The following is a 20,684-nucleotide window of genomic DNA, read 5'->3' on the forward strand; positions in this document are numbered from 1 at the left end:
TCCTGCCTTCGCATTAGTTTATTTTTACTGTAGGTAGTTTTACAATGAAAACATTTCAAATAAAAGTAAAGGTATTTAGAACATATTGATCATTTCAAAATTTGTTAGGCAGCACTTTCAGTAATTCTTACAACACTGGTAGTTACCATCTATGTATCACACATACTAAAATTCAGAAATTGTATAAGTTATTGGCTCTCAGACTTGAAGGTTCTTATATGCTTGCAGTTAAAACTAATGTTTTCTTTAGTGTGTACTATTGCAGTGAGAGAAAAAAAATGACAGCAAAATAATGTAATATTTATAGACCTTTCAACTGAACTAAGAAATGATCCATTTTATCTTTATTATAAATCATTAAATAATATTAGTAATATTAGAATAATATACCCTAAGATCTGAGGTTATAAAAGGAAATGTATATTCCAGAGTATTATCAAAGTATTATTTGGAGATTTTTATGTTACAGGAATTGTGCTTAGATCTTAAGGTTGAAATATTTTGAATAGTGGCTATTGTCGATCATAATGGACCACTGCCACACTTAGGAAGACATTTATGTGTGTGCAGATCCACTTGTGTTAATAGATACAGAAGGGGGCTGGAGAGATGGCTCAGCGGGTAAGAACACTAACTGCTCTTTGGAAGGTCCTGAGTTCAAATCCCAGTAACCACATGGTGGCCACAACCATCTGTAATGAGATCTGATGCCCTCTCCTGGGGTGTCTGAAGACAGCTACAGTGTATTTACATTTAAAAAAAAAAAAAAAAGGACACTGAAGCCAGGAGTCAAGCTGGAGGCCTACATGTGCGCACATGCGCACACTCGCTCACACAGTTTTAGGTGTATATGTATGTGCCTGAGTGTACATATATGCACTGTGTGCATGCAGGTTAGAAGTGGCATTGGTCCCCTTGGAACTGGAGTTACAGGTGATTGTGAGCTGTCCTATGGAAGCTGGCAATTGATCCTGGGTCCTCTACAAGGGCAGTCAGTGCTCTTAATCACTGAGCCATCACTCCAGTCTCTTAATTGAAAATACATATTTTTTCATATAATATATTCTGATTATGGATTCCCTTCCCCAACTCCTTCCAGATCCTTTCCGCCCTACCCAAATCCCAGAGTCTTAACTATCGTCAGCATACAAGCAGCATCTGCAAATAGTAATGAAATAAGATAAAAACAATCAGAGTAGGTTGAAGCCAACAAACTACTAGGAGAAAACCAAAGAAAAGGCACAAGAAACACAGACAGACAGAGACATACAGTAGCACACAGAGAAATTCCGTAAAAACGACACTGGAAGTCGTAAGATAAATGAGAAGGACCAGTAAGGGGGAAAATGTATAATAACAAAACTAATACCCAAAGCATTAAGTTCTGGAGCCAGGGATCTCCAGAACTGCCATTGAGTTGGTTTTGTGTTGGCCATCTATACTGCTGGGCATGGCATCTCTCCTTAAGAGTGGTTTGTATTCCAGTGAGACTATGTTAGGGAAAACTAATTTTTTTCATTTGCAAGCAGTTTCCAATTGGAAAAACTTCTGGGCTAGGATCAGAGCCATGTGTCCACTTTTTCAGCTCTAGGACCCCAACTGGCTTAGCTTCATGCAGGGAACATGCATGCTGCCTCACTGTGAATTCATGTGTGTGTTGGTCCTGGTGGGTTTAGAAGGCCTTGTGTCCTTGGTGTCCTTCATCGCCTCTGACTCCTAGACTTTTCCCATCGTTTTCCATAAGGTTCTCAGAGCCCTGAGGAGAGGGCTTTGGTGGAGACATCCCATTTAAAGCAGAGTATGCCAAGGTCTCTCACTCGCTGTACTTTATGCCTTTGTGGGTTTGGTTTTGTTCCCATGTTCTGCAGAAAGAAGCATCTCTGATGCTGGCGATGAGAGATACTGACTTGTGGATATAGTAGGATATCATTAGGTATCATTTTATTGTTCAGATATTTTAGCAGGACAGTATTTGGATTGCCACCTGAGAGCAGTGTCAGATATGTTACATCTCATGGAGTGGGCCTTAAATCCAGTCAGTCCAACAACTCACTTTAATACCTGCTCCTTATTTTGTAGAACTCGTCATTTCTCCGCTGCTAGGTCCATTTTTAGGACATATTTTAGGTCAAATGATAGTTACACGCTAAAAAAAATAAGTTCCTTTGTTTTTGTAGATAATCTGAATCTGACTTCCAGATGGGTAATCTTTTTACCAGGTCTATACCCTGATTAAATAGCACCTCTCTCTAGCTCAACCTAGCAGAATGCTGTGTGTGTATGCAGAGTACATCTCTATGTATAAACATGTGTATATGACTTTAAACATTAATCACGTTAGGCCATGGACATGCAATGTTAAGTCATAGCCATGCTGCTGAGAAACATACCTAGTGTTAGGTAACTTTATAAACAGCACGGTGTAGCATGCAAATTAAAGCGGAGACCTTGGGTGGCATGATGCCTGTGTCCAGTCTCACTTCTGGACCCAGACTTTAAACCAGTACCACTCCCTCCCTTCCTGTCATTCTAGGCACTATATCCTGTATGGTGGATGGTACTAGATTGCTGGTTAACGAAATAACTTTTAAGACAGTGACGGACAGCTACACGTTTTCTGTGAGAGACACCTACTGAGGCTCATAGTTTGAAATTACTACTTCTTACTTTTCTTCCCGGAAAGTTCAAATCACGAAGCCTGACAGGATCCCAAAGGGCTCATTCTGAAAAGCCTGACCCTATTCTTCCTAGGCGCTTCGCTCAAGCTCCGCCCCTGCCCTCGAATGAGCTCATTGCGCAAGGCCCGCCTTCCCGCCCTCCCTCCCCCTTAAGGCACAAGCTCCGCCCCTGCCCTCGAATGAGCTCATTGCGCAAGGCCCGCCTTTCCGCCCTCCACTGCTCTTCCCGCAGGCCCCGCCCCCTCCGGCTCACGGCCTGTCGCGCACGGTCAATCGCCCGGCTCTCTCAGGGTTCTCCTTACAAGCCCCGCCCCCTGCCCTGCGCTCCCGGGACGCCTGGCCCGCCTGGAGGAACCACACACAAGCAGATCCCGCGAGGGCGAGGCGTGTAGGGTGGGAGTCGGGGCCGTCAGGCGGGATCCTCCACAGGTCCGCCCAATCGCCTGCGCCTCCGCGCGCCAAAGTCAAAGTGCTGGTCCCGCCGGCGCGAGATTAACGCTGCAACCCGGAGCCGCCCGTGCCGTCGTGTCCCTGCAGGTCCAGCACCCGAGCCGTCTGGAGCTAGGCATGGCCACCCCACCTAAGAGGTTCTGCCCTTCTCCCTCGACCAGCTCCGAGGGGACCCGCATCAAGAAGATTTCCATCGAGGGGAACATCGGTAAGGTATCCCCGGTGCGGTGCTGTGCTATGCTGGTGCCCCGGGGATCCCTCCCTGCCGCCTTGCCCGCGCCGGCGCGGTGGCTCGTCTGGCCCGGCGCCAGCGGGGGCTTTGTGAGGTGCGCTCTGGACCAATGCACTCTTTGTTGGGGACTTACAAACGCCAGGCAGGGTTCGGGGCGCGGATGGGGGTGCTGTTTTTCTTGAGATGTAACTTAGGTAAGCGAACCCCCTTTTAGGTGTGCTCTTTAGGTAGGCTTCACTGACTTGCGGTTTTACCGCAAAATTGAGACCGTTTTCATCATTTACATCTCCAGTTCCCTTTGTGCTTCTTTGTAGACAGCTCTTTCTCCCTTCCCATCCCCTTACAAGCCCTGACATGCTTCTGTTTTAATCCCTGCCAGTTTTGTTTTCCCATGATGTCCTAAACAAAACCAGAGTATCTGGTTTTCTGTGGCTTGCTTAGTATACTAGATCACCCATGCTGTTTATTTCTGCAGAACTTTATTTATTTCTTGTTCTGTTTTTTTTTTTTTTTTTTTTTTTTGAGACTGTCTCACTTTTGAGACCTGCCTGTCTTGGAACTCACAATGTAGACCAGAATGGCCTTGAACTCTCTAGAGACTCGCCTGCCTCTGCTTCCTGCGTGCTGGAATTAAAAGAATACACCACCACGCCTGGCCCAGTGTAATACTTAAAAAAAAAAAACGTAATATTACAATGAATGGTATATACCACATCTTTCTTGTCGACATTTGGGTTGGCGTTTGTAGCAATACCTAACACTATGCTACACATATGAGCAAAGCAGGTAATGAGTTTGATAGTGGGCAATGTTTTCCCTTTCCCACGTACAGGGAAGCACTGAGGTTTCGCTTAAAGACTCTAGAGTTTCTGCCCTTAACCTTACTGGGGGAGCTACACTGTGCATGTCATTTTGCAGGGTGAGCTTGAATTTCCCGTTCTTTTACATTTCCTACCGCTGGAAACCAACGGACGCTTCCTGTTTTGGCCCAGCTGTTAGGTCTGTGGCTGCAAGTTGAGTACTGACTATTCATGTGTGCAGCGGATGTTTTCAGTTTTGCCACCTTCAAAGCACTATCTCTTTGAGAAAGAAGGTCAGCAGATGTAAGCTTCAAGAGAGTCGAGCTGAGACACAAAGAGGGCGAGTTTTCCCTGCTCCACACTTCTGTGGCCGAGATCCTCATTTCTTATAAGTTCTTTGCGATGCCATGTTTATTAGTAAGAATCCTCAGGGCGTCTTGGTGGATGAAGATGACCATATGAATGATGGGAGAAAGTGTTCACTAAAGTCATCTTCGGGGTAAATTCCAATGGACAGATCATAATGGATTATCTCCCTTCTCTCAAGCTCGTGTAGGCAACCTACATCTAGTGGGCCGCTCCCTTCCCTGCTTCCCTGCTTCCCTGCTTCCCTGCATCCAGAGCTATCTTTCCACATACAGATTCAGTAGTGCCATCCATGCCTGACATCCCTCACTGACCCCAACTGAACTGGAAAGAGCCGTGCATTAGGAAAGATTGCTTACTAACAGTTAACAAGTTTCCCTTAAGCATCTAGATCTTTTCACTGACCAAAATAAATAAATAAATAAATAAATAAAAATTCTGAAGCTTTGGCAATTACTAGGCATGCAGGTCAATTGGGGGAAGTGTCATTTAGATTAAGGCTTGTCACTGTATTGCTTGTGTATAGTTGTTTACATCACCTTACCTCATCTGTCAGGTCCAAATAACCTGTTACTATAAAAATTACGCAATCTGCGAAGACTAGTTCGTAATTCTTAGGTTCTTCCTAAAATTTGAAGTTTGCTTGGTCATTTTTTTTTTTTTTTTTTTGGTTTTTTCGAGACAGGGTTTCTCTGTATAGCCCTGGCTGTCCTGGAACTCACTTTGTAGACCAGGCTGGCCTCGAACTCTGAAATCCGCCTGCCTCTGCCTCCCAAGTGCTGGGATTAAAGGCGTGCGCCACCACGCCCGGCTTTGCTTGGTCATTTTTAGTTGCATAGTTATGTAACCTGTTTTCTCATGTTCTGGGTTACAGAGCTATTTCCTGGGTTAGATTTACAGAGGCTCATTTTAGTGTGTTCAGAATGACTTAGAATGGTGATGCTTGTTTAACGTTAGGGACTCTGCTAGTTAACCGTGACTTTCTAGTTGTGGCTTGTGTTTTGTTTCAGACAGGGTTTCCCTCTGCAGTCCTGACTGGCCTGGAACTTGCTGTGTGTAGACCAAGCTGGCCCTCAGTCTCACAGAGTTTTTTCTACCTGCTTTTGGGTGCTTGGGATCAAAGCCTTGTATACCACCTCTCTAACTGCGCCTTGTAAAACTATTCATGGGTAGTGTTGTCTTTCACCTTCATGGAATATTAGTTTATTAGCTCTTTTTCCAGCTCTGAGCTCCCTCCAAAAAGTTAAGAAAGGAGCTGGCAGTGACTATTCGGGGACTGCACCTGACTGTGTTATGACTGCTCAGCTTGAAGTAAAATTTAACATTTTTAGTTTGAAAGTCTGACTGTGTGAGCCTTTTGTGGGTGTCATCACTGTTGGAAGCGGGCTTGATGTGTTAGCCTCAAGGGCTTTTATTGTCTTGACTAGTTTGAGATACCTGAGTGTTTCTTGTGTCCCCGAGTGTCATGTTCTCTTTTTTTTGCCTAGTCCACTGAGCGATGCTCATTCCAATCATTGATCTAGATGCAATACTCTCTCTTAACTGAAGCCCTCCCACACAGAGTTTTAGTCACCAGGGTTCTCTCCACCAACTCAGGAGCCACCCAGTTCATGCTTACATTTGTTTCTTCTCTGGTTTGTACTTAATACACTTTCATGTTGTGCTCCTCACCTGCCCTGTCGCCCTATGGATCTCCCTTCTTTCTGCTCTGGCATGAGTCTGCTATAATGCTGGAGCTTTGACTATACTTTTTTTGTTTTTCGAGACAGGGTTTCTCTGTGTAGTTCCAGGCTGGCCTCGAACTCAGAAATCTGCCTGCCTCTGCCACCCAAGTGCTGGGATTAAAGGCATGCGCCACCACTACCCAGCGAGTATACTTTTCAAGTCAAAGGTAGCTAGCTCTTTTTGTGCCAACCTTAATAAGAAGTCCATTTTATAAAGAAGAGGACACTTGACAAATATATTGAAGCTATATAGTTGTGGGGTGTATGTGTGTGTTTGTGTGTGTGTATTTAGTAAGAGGTAGAGGAAGAAAGAACATGATAGTGGCCAGTAATGCCTGGTATAACCACATTTGGTGACTTCTGATAGAAAGGGCGTGGTGCTCATTTAGAAGGACTGTTTACACCCTCTTAAGACACAAAGTCCAGACTCTCTGGTAGAAAACAGTGAGTATAGCATGTCCTGATTACACATAAGTTCTTTTTGTTCTGTTCTTCCCTAGACATCTCAGAGTTAAGTGAGCAATCGGGAAAAGGAAAACCTAACCTTTTCTTTTTTAACGGCTTGGTAGAGAGCACAGAACCATAAAAGTGAGGCAGATTTCTACAGCTTTTACTCCTAGGAAGTGCTTTGCAAGATTTAAAATAATTTCTGTTAGCTATAGGACTGATTTAGGGTCCGGTAACAATAGTTAACCAGCTCTTAAGCATTGGGTGCATCTTCACATTGGTTTTTGTAGATATTTCTAATTGGTTTATTAATTATTATTATGATTTTATTTTATCTTTTTGAGGCAGAGTTACTCTGTAGCCCTGGTTGTCCTCGGAGTCACTCTGTAGACCGGGAGTCTACCTGCCTCTGCCTCCCAAGTGCTGGGATCAAAGGCATGCACCACCATGCCTGTCTTATTGGTACTTTTTGTTGTTGTTGTATTAGGGTCTCTATCTTCCTTTTCCCTTCTTTTTAAAAATTTGGGTGTTATTTTGCAGGGGTAGGGAGGCATGGTCTTGCTCTATAGTTAGTGCAGGCTGGCTTAGCACTCACTATGTAGGCCAGTTTGAACTTTATCTCATAGCAGTCCTGCTGCCTAAGCCTTCCAAGTTCTGGGGTTATGGTTATGTGTTGTTACACCCGTATTTTGTTTTTAGAGATAGTGTCTCTCACTAAGTAGTCCAGGCTGGCCTGGAATTCAGGATCCTTTTACTTTAGCCTGCTAAGTGCTATTCAGAAATATGGTCACTCCCAATGAGCTCATTAGACTAAAAGTAGAGCTTGTTAGTAGAAAGGATGGTCTTGAAAATACAGAAGCCTGGATGGACTGTGTTAAATTTGACCAGGCGTTTAATTCTGTTCTGTGCCTTAGGTAAATTAAAATAATAACAAATCTGTTCAGCACAATTGTCTAGAGACTGTCATTAAGTTTTAAAAAGATGAAAGAGAAAGGCCTCAGTGTTTCTGCGCATGTGTTGTTCAGTATTAGTCTTGTAAAAACTGATGATGGTTGGTTATATTTTGTTTTTTTAACAACCTTTCTTAATCTTGTCTTTCTCTTCTACAACAGCTGCTGGGAAGTCAACGTTTGTGAATATCCTAAAGCAAGTCTCTGAGGATTGGGAAGTGGTTCCCGAGCCTGTGGCCAGGTGGTGCAATGTGCAGAATACTCAGGATGAATTTGAGGTACGCAAGACATTTTAGGGGAGTACAGCAAAAACTCCTTGGGGCTGGAGCTGGCTCAGCGGGTAAGAGCACTGGCTGCTCTATAGGACCCTTGGAGCAGCTCCTAACCAGCTACCACTCCAGTTCTAGGGATTCTGATGCCCTCATCTGGTCTCCATGGCCACCAAGGACACATATGTGTACAGACATCCATTCAGGGAAAACATCTATACATTAAAAAAAAAAAGTTAAAATTCTATAGGTTAGAGAAGCAGTGTATTGTCTCTTGGACAGCCCTTCCCCCACCTTTCTAGTAATACTTTCAAGTCTAGTTGTATGTGCAAAGATTTAGTGAGCTGTGCATCATAAGATTTATGTATTATATATGAGTTTAAAAGGTTTTAAAAGTTTAAAAACTTGAAATAATTTTAAATTCTAATTACAAATTCAAGTTCTTGATCTTTACGTTTTAGATGAAAACAAATAAGAAAACCCAAAGCCTCCAGTAACTGAATTTTATTAATCCTTTCAGTCACGTGGAAACCTATTTATCTCTCATTTCTTTGTACTATACCATCGTTCTCTACAAAATCTCATTTTGAACATGTTTTCGTTTTACTAACCCTTTTCAATATGGCATTGCAAATAAGTGAATAAAAACGAGTTAAATTCCATTTTGTCATAGTGGAAGTGTGGGTGTGTGATAATGATTGCTAGGAGTTTTTATTTCTGGAGAAATGAAATTGAAATTAGAGAAAAAGGAAGTTCATTCAGAAGTTGAAAAAAGTACAGCTATTAATGTGAGTGTTTCTGGGAATTATTGGATATTTAAAATGTAAATCCTAGATGGAAGGAAAATCAGTAGCAAGAGACTCTGTACATAGCCTTGTGGGGTGTCTTAACTAGGGTTACTGTTGCTAGTTTGAAACACCATGCTCAGTAGCAGCTTGGGGAGGAACAGGCTTATTTTGCTTACACTTCCTCCTCACTTCCTGGTTCATCTGAGAAAATCAGGACAAGAAGGAATTCAAGGCAGGACAGGAGCTGATAGCAGAGCCCACGCCAGGGATGGCCCCACCCATCAACCACTAATTAAGAAAGTGCCCTCTAGGCTTGCCTACAGCCAGATCTAATGGAGGCTTTTTTCTAAACTGAGGTTCCCTCCTCTCAGATGACTGACTGACTGTAGCTTGTGTAAAGTTGACATAAAACTAGTCCACACCGGGATATATGTGACTTTTTTGGATATAAGGTTTTTGATAACTAAAAATATTTCTCACACTTTTATTTGCAAAGCACAGTTAACTTTAGGCTGGTGGGGGTGTAGCACAACTGTATCCTAATTTCTTTGAATTTCAGATACTGAATTTTAAAGAGACTTCCCTATATAGAACCCATTTTCTTACATTTTTATGTATGTGTTGAAGGCCGTGGTCTTGGGTTCAGAAAGTGTGGGAAGCAGGGTTTTATGGCTGTATGAAGCATTAAGTAGGTCATGGCTTCTCTGTATTTTTGGATATTATCTCCCCTCCATACCCCCAGAGTTTACTAAACTCCAAAAAAAAGTGGGGTTTTAAGGGCAGGGATGTAGCCCAATAGTAGGTCACCTCCCTAGCCTGCTCAAGGCCTTGGGTTTAAGCCCTAGCACCACAAAAATGAAATGGGTTTTATTTTTCATGGAGCCTTTCTCCAAGTCATTCTTGATCTGATTTTTGTAGTTATAATGTGAATTACCCAGTGTCTAAGTCTCAGCTCTTTTAGACGACTGTCAGCTGTGAGAAATGGATTGTTTGGAGACCTAAGCGGCCAGTCCTCCGATAAAAATAGCTTTTATTTTGGTTCTTGGAGGTTATAGAATTGGAAGGACTTGGTCATCAGTGCTTTTCTCTTTCATGTTCAGCGTCTTTTGTTCTAGTGGTTTGGTTTTTTTTTTTTTTTTTCCTTGCCATTTAGTGGATGGAGTGTTCTGTGTTATCAGTAGGCTTCCACCAGTGTCAGAAGAAGACGTGGTAAGCCAGAAAGCTCATGTGATTTCCTTCCTCATTCCTTAAATTCTGGTGAAATTGAGGGTGTTAGATTTTCTGGAATTGGAATTAAAGTTTTCTTTAATTTCTTTAACAGGTCTGTGTAGCCTTGGCTGTCCTGTGCATGCTGGCCTTGAACTCAAGACCCACCTGCCTCTGCCTCTGGGATTAAAGACACGCTCTTCCACCACCTGGCTTCTAATTACATTTTTTTAGTCACTACATGGATACAGGGAACCAGACCTGTGTCCTCTGCAAGAAGAGCAAGTGCTCTTAACCACAGAGCCGTCTTTCCAGCACTCCCCCTCCCCGCATTTCTCTTTGAACCTCTTAAAAAGTTAAAACAGATGAGCACAGTGGTACATGCCTTTAATCCCAGCATGGAGGCAGGGGTAGGTGGCTGTCTGTGAGTTCCAGAACAGCTGGAGCAACATAGTGAGACCTTGTCTCAAAAAACATAAAACAAAACAGATAAAGTAACTATTGGCAATTATATTGGTGTTTGTTTCTTTTGACAATTTTAATTTAAAATTTAAATTTAATTTTCAATTTTAATTTAAAATTTAAAATAGGAATTGACAACGTCTCAGAAGAGCGGCGGGAATGTTCTTCAAATGATGTATGAGAAACCTGAACGGTGGTCTTTCACCTTCCAATCATATGCCTGTCTCAGCCGGATCCGAGCCCAGCTTGCCTCTCTCAATGGCAAGCTCAAAGATGCAGAGAAACCTGTATTATTTTTTGAAAGATCTGTGTATAGTGACAGGTATGCAAATGGCTTATATTTGACTCTTGGGAGTTTGTAACTAGATGTTTTTTTTTTTTCTCATTTCCTGGTAATCAAATTAGAGGCTGAGCTGGAGGTTTTAGATAGAAAATGACATTTAAAAATACCTTTAGCGTTGAGTTGCTAATGACATTAGGGCAGGGACTAGAGAGTCAGATGGTCATCTAATTTCCTTCCAACCCTTTAAAATCCTCATCTGTTATGATTATATCTGGATACTCCTAGACTCTTAACTAGAAAAAGGAGATAAAATAAAACATGTCTAAAAGTGTTTCAGAATTACCTTTTTTTTTTTTTTAGGATTTATTTATTTTATGTATGTGAGTACACTGTAGCTGTCTTCAGACACTCCAGAAGAGGGCACCAGATCTCATTACAGATGGTTGTGAGCCACCATGTGGTTGCTGGAAATTGAACTTAGATCAGTGCTGAGCCACCTCTCTAGCTGGAATTAACCTTCTTACATTAGGAGTTTTTCACCTCCAAAACTATTTTAGAATCGGGGCTTATAAAGTTTTTTGGTCTCAGGATCCCTTTCCTTTAATTGTTGAATGGTCTAAAAAATTTTGTCATTTGGTATGTTTGCTATTAGAATTTAAGATTGAGAATCAAGCTGGGGTGGTGGTGCACACCTTTAATCTCAGCACTTGGGAGGCTCACTTTATCTCTATTAGTTTGAGGCCAGCCTGATCTACAGAGTGAGTTCCTGGAATAGTCCAGAGAGTAGTTAGTCCAGGGCTACACAGAGAACCTCTGTCTTGAAAAACCCACAATAACAAAATGATTGAGAATCAGTATACAAATATTTTTATTAACAGTTATAACTTTGATTAAAAAAAAGTTTTAAAACAAAAATATATAGGGAGAAGATCAGCGTTGCCTTATATTTTGAAGCTCTTTAATGTCTGACTTAATAACAGTGGGCATTCAATCCATGCTTGTATATTTATGTATATGTGTATATGTGTTTTGATGAAGTATAGTAGTGTGTGAGGCAAGCTAGCATCTCAGAACTGGAAGGAGCTCGGGGACCTCCAGGGATCCTTAGCCAGCATTTTGAGAGCTACTGGCAAAGAACACGCTTCTTGTACTTGGGAAGACATTTCATGGGTGCTTTCTAAGGCACACAGGGCCACAGGATTGAGGAGCGCGTTTATCCCCCTGTTCTCTTCCGTTTCCTGTGTCTGTGTTTGAAAGGATGTACATGCTGACAAAGATTCTCTTTCAGGTACATTTTCGCTTCTAATTTGTACGAATCTGACTGCATGAATGAAACAGAGTGGACCATATATCAAGACTGGCACGACTGGATGAACAGCCAGTTTGGCCAAAGCCTTGAATTGGATGGAATAATCTATCTTCGAGCTACTCCGGAGGTAAGACCAATAAACATTTGCCTGTGTTGTTGAAATTTTTAAGTAATATCAGGAATCACAAGAGGGTTGTAGTAATAACAGTTTAAAACCAACTTCTAACATGGAGAGATATCTCAGTGGTTAAGAGAACTGACTGCTCTTACAGAGGACCCAAGTTCTCAGATTCCACATGGTGGCTCACAGTTACCTGCAACTTCTGTTCCAGGGAATTTGACAACCTCTTCTGCACTTGTGGTTACTACATACATGGGATGACCAGATGTACATGCAGCCGAACACTCATACACATAAAATGGACCTAGGCCTTCCCTACATATGTAGCAGATATGTAGCTTGGTCTTCATGTGGGTCCCAAACAACTGGAGTGGGAGCTATCCCAAAAGCTGTGCCTGTGTATGTGGGATATATTCTTCTAGCTGGACTGCCATGTCTGGCCTCAGCGGGAGAGGGAGTGCCTGGCCTCGAAGAGGCTTGAAGTGCTGGGGGCGGGGGTGGGGGGTACACCTGCTCCTAGAAGGGGTGGTATAGAGGAGGATTGTGGGAAGGTATGACGGGGGTGGGGTGGGGTGGGGTGGGGCAGTGAGCTGGATGTAAAATAAGTAAGTAAATAAATAAACTAACCCTCTAGCTCCTCACCTGGAAGCTCAAAGCATTACAAGATTTCTCCACAAACTAGAAATCTAGATGTGGCAAGTTTGTTCTTTGTTCTTCAACCAGTCCTATTTTATTTTTTTGTCTTAATTCCTAACTTACTCAGATTCTCATATCCCATCAGAGCTAGAGTAAGAAACTCACTGAAACAACTTGTAAAACAGAGGCTTAACGAAATAAGGACTTCGAATAAGTGTTTCAGCTGTTGTTGGATTCTTAGGGCCAGTAGGTCTGAAGACACAATAGAAACAATAAATAAATACTTGCTTTGTGAATATCACAACTGTTGTGGTTCACTTTAAGAAACATTTTATGGTTACTTGTGACTTAGTACAAGAGACTTAGAGATCTTGTCATTTTCAGTGAGGGAGGTCTCCTGGAAGTAACCCCTATGTGTACATTACATAATGAATCCAGAAAGGTCAGAATTTTGTATTTAAGTACTCTTTATGTACATCCTTTCCCACTTCCCTCTTCTAACTTCTACCATGTCCTCACTTTGAAAATTCTTTATTATTGTTACACACACACACACACACACACACACACACACCACACACATTGTAACCACAGCATGTTGAATCTTCACTGTTGTCTCTATGACAGTAGTTAGGGCTGGCTGCTTGGGTTTGGACAGCCTATCATAGGTTTTATCCCTGGAGAAGACTGTTTCTCTGTGTCTCAGCATCTTGTTTTTTGAGACAAGCCTCTGAACTGGAAGCTCCCTGGTTGAGTAGAATGGTGGCCAGCCAGCCCTGAGAATGTGGCTGCTTTTAAATACCTTCTCCCAGATGTTTTGTGTTCTGGAGTGCTAACATTAGGTCCTCCTGCTTGTGTGGTTAACACTTAACTGATTGAACTGTATTCCCAGTCTCTCATGTATGATATCTTTTTTTTTTTTTTTTTTTTTTGAGATAAGCTCCCCCTATGTAGTCCTGGCTGCCCTGGAACTCACTATGTAGACCAGGCTAGCCTCCAAGTCATAGAGATCTGTGTGTCTCTGCCTCCTGACTACTGGGATTAAAGGTGTGTGACACCATACCTGGCTCATTTATATCTTTTAATTAAAGATTATTAAAAAGATTATTAAAAAAGATATCATGTATGATATCTTTTTTTTTTTTTTTTTGAGATAAGCTCCCCCTATGTAGTCCTGGCTGCCCTGGAACTCACTATGTAGACCAGGCTAGCCTCCAAGTCATAGAGATCTGTGTGTCTCTGCCTCCTGACTACTGGGATTAAAGGTGTGTGACACCATACCTGGCTCATTTATATCTTTTAATTAAAGATTATTAAAAAAGGATTCATAGCAGACTGTGGCCTAGTTTATGTGCAGCTGTATCTCAGGAATGTTATTTGTTAGAGATCCATTTTTTTTCTTCCTTTCTTCATGGCTGGGGATTGAACCCAGGGCCTTATATGTACTACAGAGCACAGTATGGAGGATCTTACACCTGAGTGTCTGTGAGCTCTCACCAAGTGTATGACATTTCATTTGTTTGTATACTGTTAGAGAAAAAGGATTTAGAATCCCATGGTCTAATGTGGCTATTTAACTTTATGATTATTATAATTATAATGTAAAGTTTGAAAGTTCTGTTCCTCGGTCACCAAATATTTCATCACATAGCCGTGTTTCAAGTGCTGAAAAGCCATAGTGGCTGGTGCCACCTTGCTTGGTAATACAATAAAGGACAGGTATAAAGCACCCTGAGTTCTTTTAGGCCATGGCAGTTTAGAGCTTTCACCCAGTGATGAGCCACTCTCACAGGGATGGAGCACAGAGAAACACAGACATAAACACGCGTGCCTAGCACTCAATTAGGATGGATGGATTGACATACTTTAAGTTACTCTCTAAAACAAAAATAAGGTAAATATCTAATGAACTATTAACTCTCCCCCACATTCTTTTATCATACTTAAATTAGTTCAGTGTATTTTGTGTGTGTTTACTGAGTTATTTTTCTGCTTACTTTAGAACTATCATCTGGCTAAAATAACTACTGATAGGGAAAAATTAAGTATTTCAGTTTTTTTTTTAAGAAGAAATAAATACAGTTTTTGGCTAATTGAAAAGATACCAGATAACATTTTTTAACGGCAGCAGACACAACTAGTTACTCGGCTTTTTTCTTATGTCTTGCTTTTAGAAATGCTTAAACAGAATATACCTTCGGGGAAGAAATGAAGAACAAGGCATTCCTCTTGAGTATTTAGAGAAACTTCACTATAAACATGAAAGCTGGCTCCTTCATCGGACTCTGAAGTAAGATCCCTCATGCTGGTTGCTGCTCACTGTGATTCTCTAGCAGAGTGTAGTCTAGACACGAGTAGCAACGTGGACAGGTGTTTTTATTGATGGATTTGCTCATTTTCCCAAGGCACTATTTGAAGACTTTGTAACTGTCTTCTAATGGTGCTTAGGTTTTAAATGATAAAGTAAGACTATGTCTGTGTACGTTGATACATTGAGAAATAATTTAAGGTGGTATAGCCTGATGTTATATACTGTTTTAAGTATTATACTTTTAGTTAATACATTATTAGTCTTCATCTAAAAGTATTAAGTGTGAAATTCAGAAAGAATTCATAACTTTAAGATTGTTTGCTCTGCTGATTGTACCAGTCTGTAGTCTGTTTTCTGGGAGGCCAAGAGCTTGAGGCCCATGTCCTTATGTGGTCCTTCTGTCCCACTTTTCTTGGCGTATGTAGGCATTGCTCTGTAGTCATTAGTAACTGTCACAATACAACAACAGTGCTTATTGCCAAGCATCCCTTGCTTTAGCAATGGCAATGAAATGTTAGAGTAGGGAGGGATACTAGCAACCTTATGCCAGAGAGACATTGCAATGTGCTTTGAGCAGAAACGGGAAAATGCTCAACACGAGGAAAGGAAAATGCAGGGTTCTTTTTGTATGTTTGTTTGGTTTGGTTTGGTTTTTCGAGTCAGGGTTTCTCCATAAAGCCTTGGCTGTCCTGGAACTTACTTTGTAGACCAGGCTGGACCACCGCCTGGCTAGGAAAAGGCAGTTTTAATTAAGGTAGAAAGAACATTGAATTTGTATATGTATGTATATGTAAGAAAAAAAAAACAAACCAGTGTATGTGAAGTGCATGTTACCCATGATTTTAGTCTTACTGGAGATCTGGGAAGGCATCCTGCGTGGCCAAGGGGAGCTACTGGGATATAGCTACTGGGATATATTGTAAGCTCATGTTTTCAGTCATACTTGAGAACACGTACACAGCAGCCTGACTAATGGCATGAACTCTACTCGAGTCAGCTCCTAGGCAGTGTGTAACTGTGACTGCATACATAGCCCCTGAGGCTCTGAATGGCTTTTCTGGGTTTAGTTTTCTTCTGTTTTTTGGTAGTATTGGGAATGGAGCCCACTGCTTTGGACATGCTAGGTAACTGCTCTTCAACTAAACTATACCGGTAGCTTCCTCATCCTTGAAACATAAAACCTCTTTCTTAGTTCTTTGCTTTGAGAAATGATGTGTCATAATGCCTAGTTTTATCTCTTCTGTAACTAAGATTGTTGTACGTGCAATGGTAAAGCTACACGTAAAGAAGAGACTGCCGGGCTGGTGAGATGGCTCAGTGGGTAAGAGCACCCGACTGCTCTTCCGAAGGTCCAGAGTTCAAATCCCAGCAACCACATGGTGGCTCACAACCATCCGTAAAGAGATCTGGTGCCCTCTTCTGGAGTGTCTGAGGACAGCTACAGTGTACTTACATATAATAAATTAAAAAAAAAAAAAAAAAAAAAAAAGAAGAGACTGCCAGCTGCATCACTACGGATGACGTTAGTATAAGACGATTGACAATATTCTGAGTTTCGAATAGTAGGAGTTTTTCATCTTTTTTCTTGATCTAGTGCTTCCCTGATCTTTTTCATCTTTCTAAACAGAACCAGCTTTGATTATCTGCAAGAGGTGCCCGTCCTCACACTGGATGTTAATGAAGACTTTAAAGACAAACACGAAAGCCTGGTTGAAAAGGTGGGCTTAGAAGAAGACAAGTGTGTGTCTTGTCTTGTCCAGGACAATCCTATTGCTCTGTGAAAACAGCTCCTTTCAGGAAAGCTTCTATAGAATCACATTGAGAGGACTGGGGGTGTAGCTTGTGGGCAGAGTGCAGGCCCTGGGTTTGAGCCCCAAGATATCTCTCTCTCTCTCTCTCTCTCTCTCTCTCTCTCTCTCTCTCTCTCTCTCTCAATTTTAGGTTGTTTAGTTTGAGTCCTGGCTCTGGCCTGAGCTAAAATAGCTTTAGCTTTTTTTCTGGAAGACGGAAGTAACTGTAGCATTCTGCCTTTTCCCATCCTTTTCTCCTTTCTCTATTTTTCCTTCACAGCTCACTAACATGTAGATGTTTTCATATAAATTGCTTAGAAAACTAGTTTATCTTTTTCAAAGAACTCAGTGTGGAAGGGTACTTCAAATTGTAGACTATCAGTCTCACTCATCTCGTTTGGAGATTAGGCAGTGCTACTGTAAGTCTTTGTTGGAGCCCATGTTAAGGATGAATTTGCCTTATTCTAATTATGGAGTCATTGTATTAACAAAGGTTAACTGAATCCTCAGAGAGATGAGAATTGATCATTATCTGTGAACAATGTCATTTATACATATAAAGGAGAGACTTACTGATGAACTTGAAGGTGGTAATACGAATTGTATAATAAATATCCTTATCCACATGAATTAATTTATTGATTTTGTGTTTAAAGAAAACTACATATTTAGTTTTGAAAGAAACTTAGAGGCTATTTTTGTTGTAGCTATTTGTCTGCTTGTTTCTCTCATGAACTGTCTGGTGGTTTGCTATAACGAAATCTTGACTGTATCTCAAAAAACTTGACAGCCTCAATATCTAAAATCCTTTATATATATGATTGGTTCCCCATCATATAAAATAATACATATGTGGAAAATTCAAGTGACTGACTTACTATTTATGATATTAAAACATAAGGTAGAATTAACATATGGTACTATTAAAGTAAAATTAATAGCAGTTGTGAAAACACCAAGTATCAATTTAACCGAACCTGTAAAACCATTTTCTTAATTTCATTAGTTTAAATTTTTCAAAAAGATTTATTTATTTCTCGTCTGTAAATTAATGTATTGCCTTTCTGTATGTCTGAATATTAGAAGAGGACATTGGGTTTCATGGGACCATAGTTATAGACGGTTGTGAGCTGCCATGTGGGTGTGGGAATTGAACCCAGGACCTTTGGAAGAGCAGATGTTAACCACTGAGCAATCCTTCTAGTCCCTATTAAAATTTAATTTACTTTTTTTTTTTTTTTCTGGTTTTCTGAGACAGGGTTTCTCTGTGTAGCCCTGGCTGTCTTGGAACTCTCTGTGTAGACCAGGCTGGCCTCGAACTCAGAAATCCACCTGCCTCTGCCTCCCGAGTGCTGGGATCAAAGGTGTGCGCCACCACTGCCCGGTGTTTAATTTACTTTTTAATGTGTGTGTGCAAGTATATAAGTACAGCACATGTATGCAGTGCTCCAGGATGCCAGGAGAAGATGTCAGATGCCCTGGAGTTACAGGAGTTACAGGTGGTTGTGAACTGTCTGTCATACGGGTACTGAGGATCAAACCTGGGTCGCCTGCAGAGTCAGCAAGTTCTCTTAAAACGCCAAGTCATCTCTCCAGCACCACACTGCTTCGCTTTCAGTAAACACTTTACTTTCTTAGACCTGGAATCATTTCATATTATTCTTTTTAAAGTTAATAATCCTGGACTCTAGGGGAGCATTTTTATAAGGCACCACCTTTTACCTTCTAAGGAGAATTTATAGCCTCGAGTGGAGAATGAGAGTCCTGCATTTAGGCTTTATCTGCTGGCTAGGTTTACTCAGAATGCAGTAAGCTTTGTCTATGGACTAACATTCCAGACATTTAGGCCTTGGGGCTAGAGAAATACCTCAGTAGTTTAGACTTGGATTCCCAGCACCTGGGTGCTGACTTACGGCTGGCTGTAACTCCTGTTTCAGGGAATCAGACACCCTCTTCTGGGTTCTCCTGGCACCAGGCATGTGTGTAGTACATATACATGCAAATGAAATATTCTCACATAAAATACAAAATAAAATAAATTATGCCTTAATACTGCAGATTTAAATGTTTGAATTGCAAAGGTGTTTAATATCTCATAAGCATCAATATTAAAGCTCTATGTATCATAGATTTATTATTTATTAAAATGTACATATGTACATATACATATAGACCATAAAACTAGTGTTACAGGTCTTTTAGAATTGTAGCAATCTTTTAAAACTTAAATGTACATTAACAATTTTAGGTTATTCAGCCTACTACTGAAATACTTAGTATTTATATAGTTGGGATATTTAGCTCTTCTGTACTCTTAATTGAAGATGAATAATAGATATCAAATTAATTGAATGAATTGTTTTTTTTTTTTTTTCCTTCAGGTCAAAGAATTTCTGAGTACTTTGTGATTGCACAGGAGACAGTGGCAACAGAACGTTTCTGGATAATTCCTGCAGTTTTGTGTACTGCCATAGCTTGATATTCATACAAAAGTCTTTACAAGGATAAAGTTTTAAACCAGTTTTGTTTTAAGGAAAAGCCCTTTTCTTTATGTATATATATATATATATATATATAGTTTATTTAACATTTCTAATCGTATGTAAAACTTGTGTCCCTCCCGGTCTTCCTTCCACAGTTTTAAATACACCAGGTGTGAATCTCTCACAGCAGGGAGTCTGGAGGTAGATTTTCTTAGCATCAGTGCAGTGAGTGGGTAAACTGTTCTAACAGCCCAGCCTTCTCACTTGTCATCCTGAGTGTCATCCTGGTTAACATGTTTTAATTGTGTCTTTGCTTCAGAGGTTGACCAGTTTTGTCACGGGACACTTAACCATTCCGTGTAGAGGATGTGTGTCTTCTGTGAGTTGGTAGACTTAGGACAGGCTGAGAGGTGGGAGTCCCTGGAATAGGGATGCTGAAGTGTCTGCTTTGTTCTCTTCCTGCTCCCTTTGGTAGTGTCAGAGATTGAAGCCAGGGTCTCTCGAGCTGGGGAAGCTCTGCAGAACTGTCCCCAGCCCTTGACATTTTGTTCTGATCAAGTGCCTCTCCTGCTCTACTTAGTGTTGAGGATAAGACCATGTTGGCGTCACCACAGTAATGTTTACTACTGTGTCTGTGGTGTGTTTGTAGAGGAGGAGGCAAACTCTTCCCAGTTTGGTAATGGTATAATTACTTCATAAGTCTTTTAATCTTTAATCTGTTTCTTCATCTGGGATAAGAACTCTTTGTTTACGTGAAATTTTGGACCAGAAGAAATCTTTAAGAGGTAGCTAAGAAGTTTATTACATGAGTATAAAGCTTCATTAAGATAGCTACTGCTTTTCTCAGACTACTGCAGCTAAAATGCGTGTTTATGGTTTTTTTTTTGTTTTTTTTTTTAAAGACAGGGTCTCTCTACATACCCCTAGCTGTCCTGGAACTCACCATGTAGGCCAGGCTGGCCTGGCCTGGCCTTGAACTCACAGAGATCCACCCACTTCTGCCTCCCTCCCCACTCCCACTGCTTGGATTAAGTGTGCAACATCACACTTGACTCTGACATTTTTTGAAATCACTTGAAGTGCAAGTACAAATTTTCCCATTTTTTTCTTTTAGTTTCCTAACTAAATTTCTTTTAGTTTTCATGTAAAATGAGGATAGAACATGCCAAGGTTTTCCATTTTTCCCCGTGTTGATAATGAGTGGTCTCTCTTGAGATGAGACACTGAGAAGCCTAGGCGGGCGTTTTAGCCTCGCAGTCTGTTCAGCCCCGCTCAGCCCCGCCTCCACCACCTGGCAGACATTCTCCCTGTTCTGTCTGAAGTTAGTAGGCAGTCTGCTGACTTGGGATTTAAGTCACATTTCTGCTGAGAGAGCTGTG

The 20,684-nt window shown here is 41.2% G+C and overlaps 1 protein-coding gene across 1 annotated transcript; it reads left to right on the forward strand.

Annotated features, from left to right (window-relative positions):
- The first annotated feature begins 2,971 nt into the window (after positions 1 to 2,971).
- Positions 2,972 to 20,202, forward strand: Dck (deoxycytidine kinase). Its single transcript, XM_021162592.3, has 7 exons — positions 2,972 to 3,336; positions 7,810 to 7,925; positions 10,501 to 10,694; positions 11,944 to 12,091; positions 14,896 to 15,011; positions 16,660 to 16,750; positions 19,204 to 20,202. The coding sequence occupies exons 1-7, from the start codon at positions 3,246 to 3,248 to the stop codon at positions 19,228 to 19,230; spliced, it is 783 nt and encodes a 260-aa protein (XP_021018251.1). The 5' UTR covers positions 2,972 to 3,245; the 3' UTR covers positions 19,231 to 20,202.
- The last annotated feature ends 482 nt before the right edge of the window (positions 20,203 to 20,684 follow it).

This window comes from Mus caroli, unplaced genomic scaffold (assembly GCF_978045245.1).
Source record: "Mus caroli unplaced genomic scaffold, Mus_caroli_1 scaffold_4, whole genome shotgun sequence".
Classification (NCBI taxonomy): domain Eukaryota; kingdom Metazoa; phylum Chordata; class Mammalia; order Rodentia; family Muridae; genus Mus; species Mus caroli.

Coding starts and splice junctions, on each gene's coding strand:
- Dck (XM_021162592.3), top strand. CDS start 3,246: ATGGCCACCCCACCTAAGAGGTTCTGCCCTTCTCCCTCGACCAGCTCC. Junction 3,337..7,809: donor TTCCATCGAGGGGAACATCG/GTAAGGTATCCC, acceptor CTTCTACAACAG/CTGCTGGGAAGTCAACGTTT. Junction 7,926..10,500: donor ATACTCAGGATGAATTTGAG/GTACGCAAGACA, acceptor AATTTAAAATAG/GAATTGACAACGTCTCAGAA.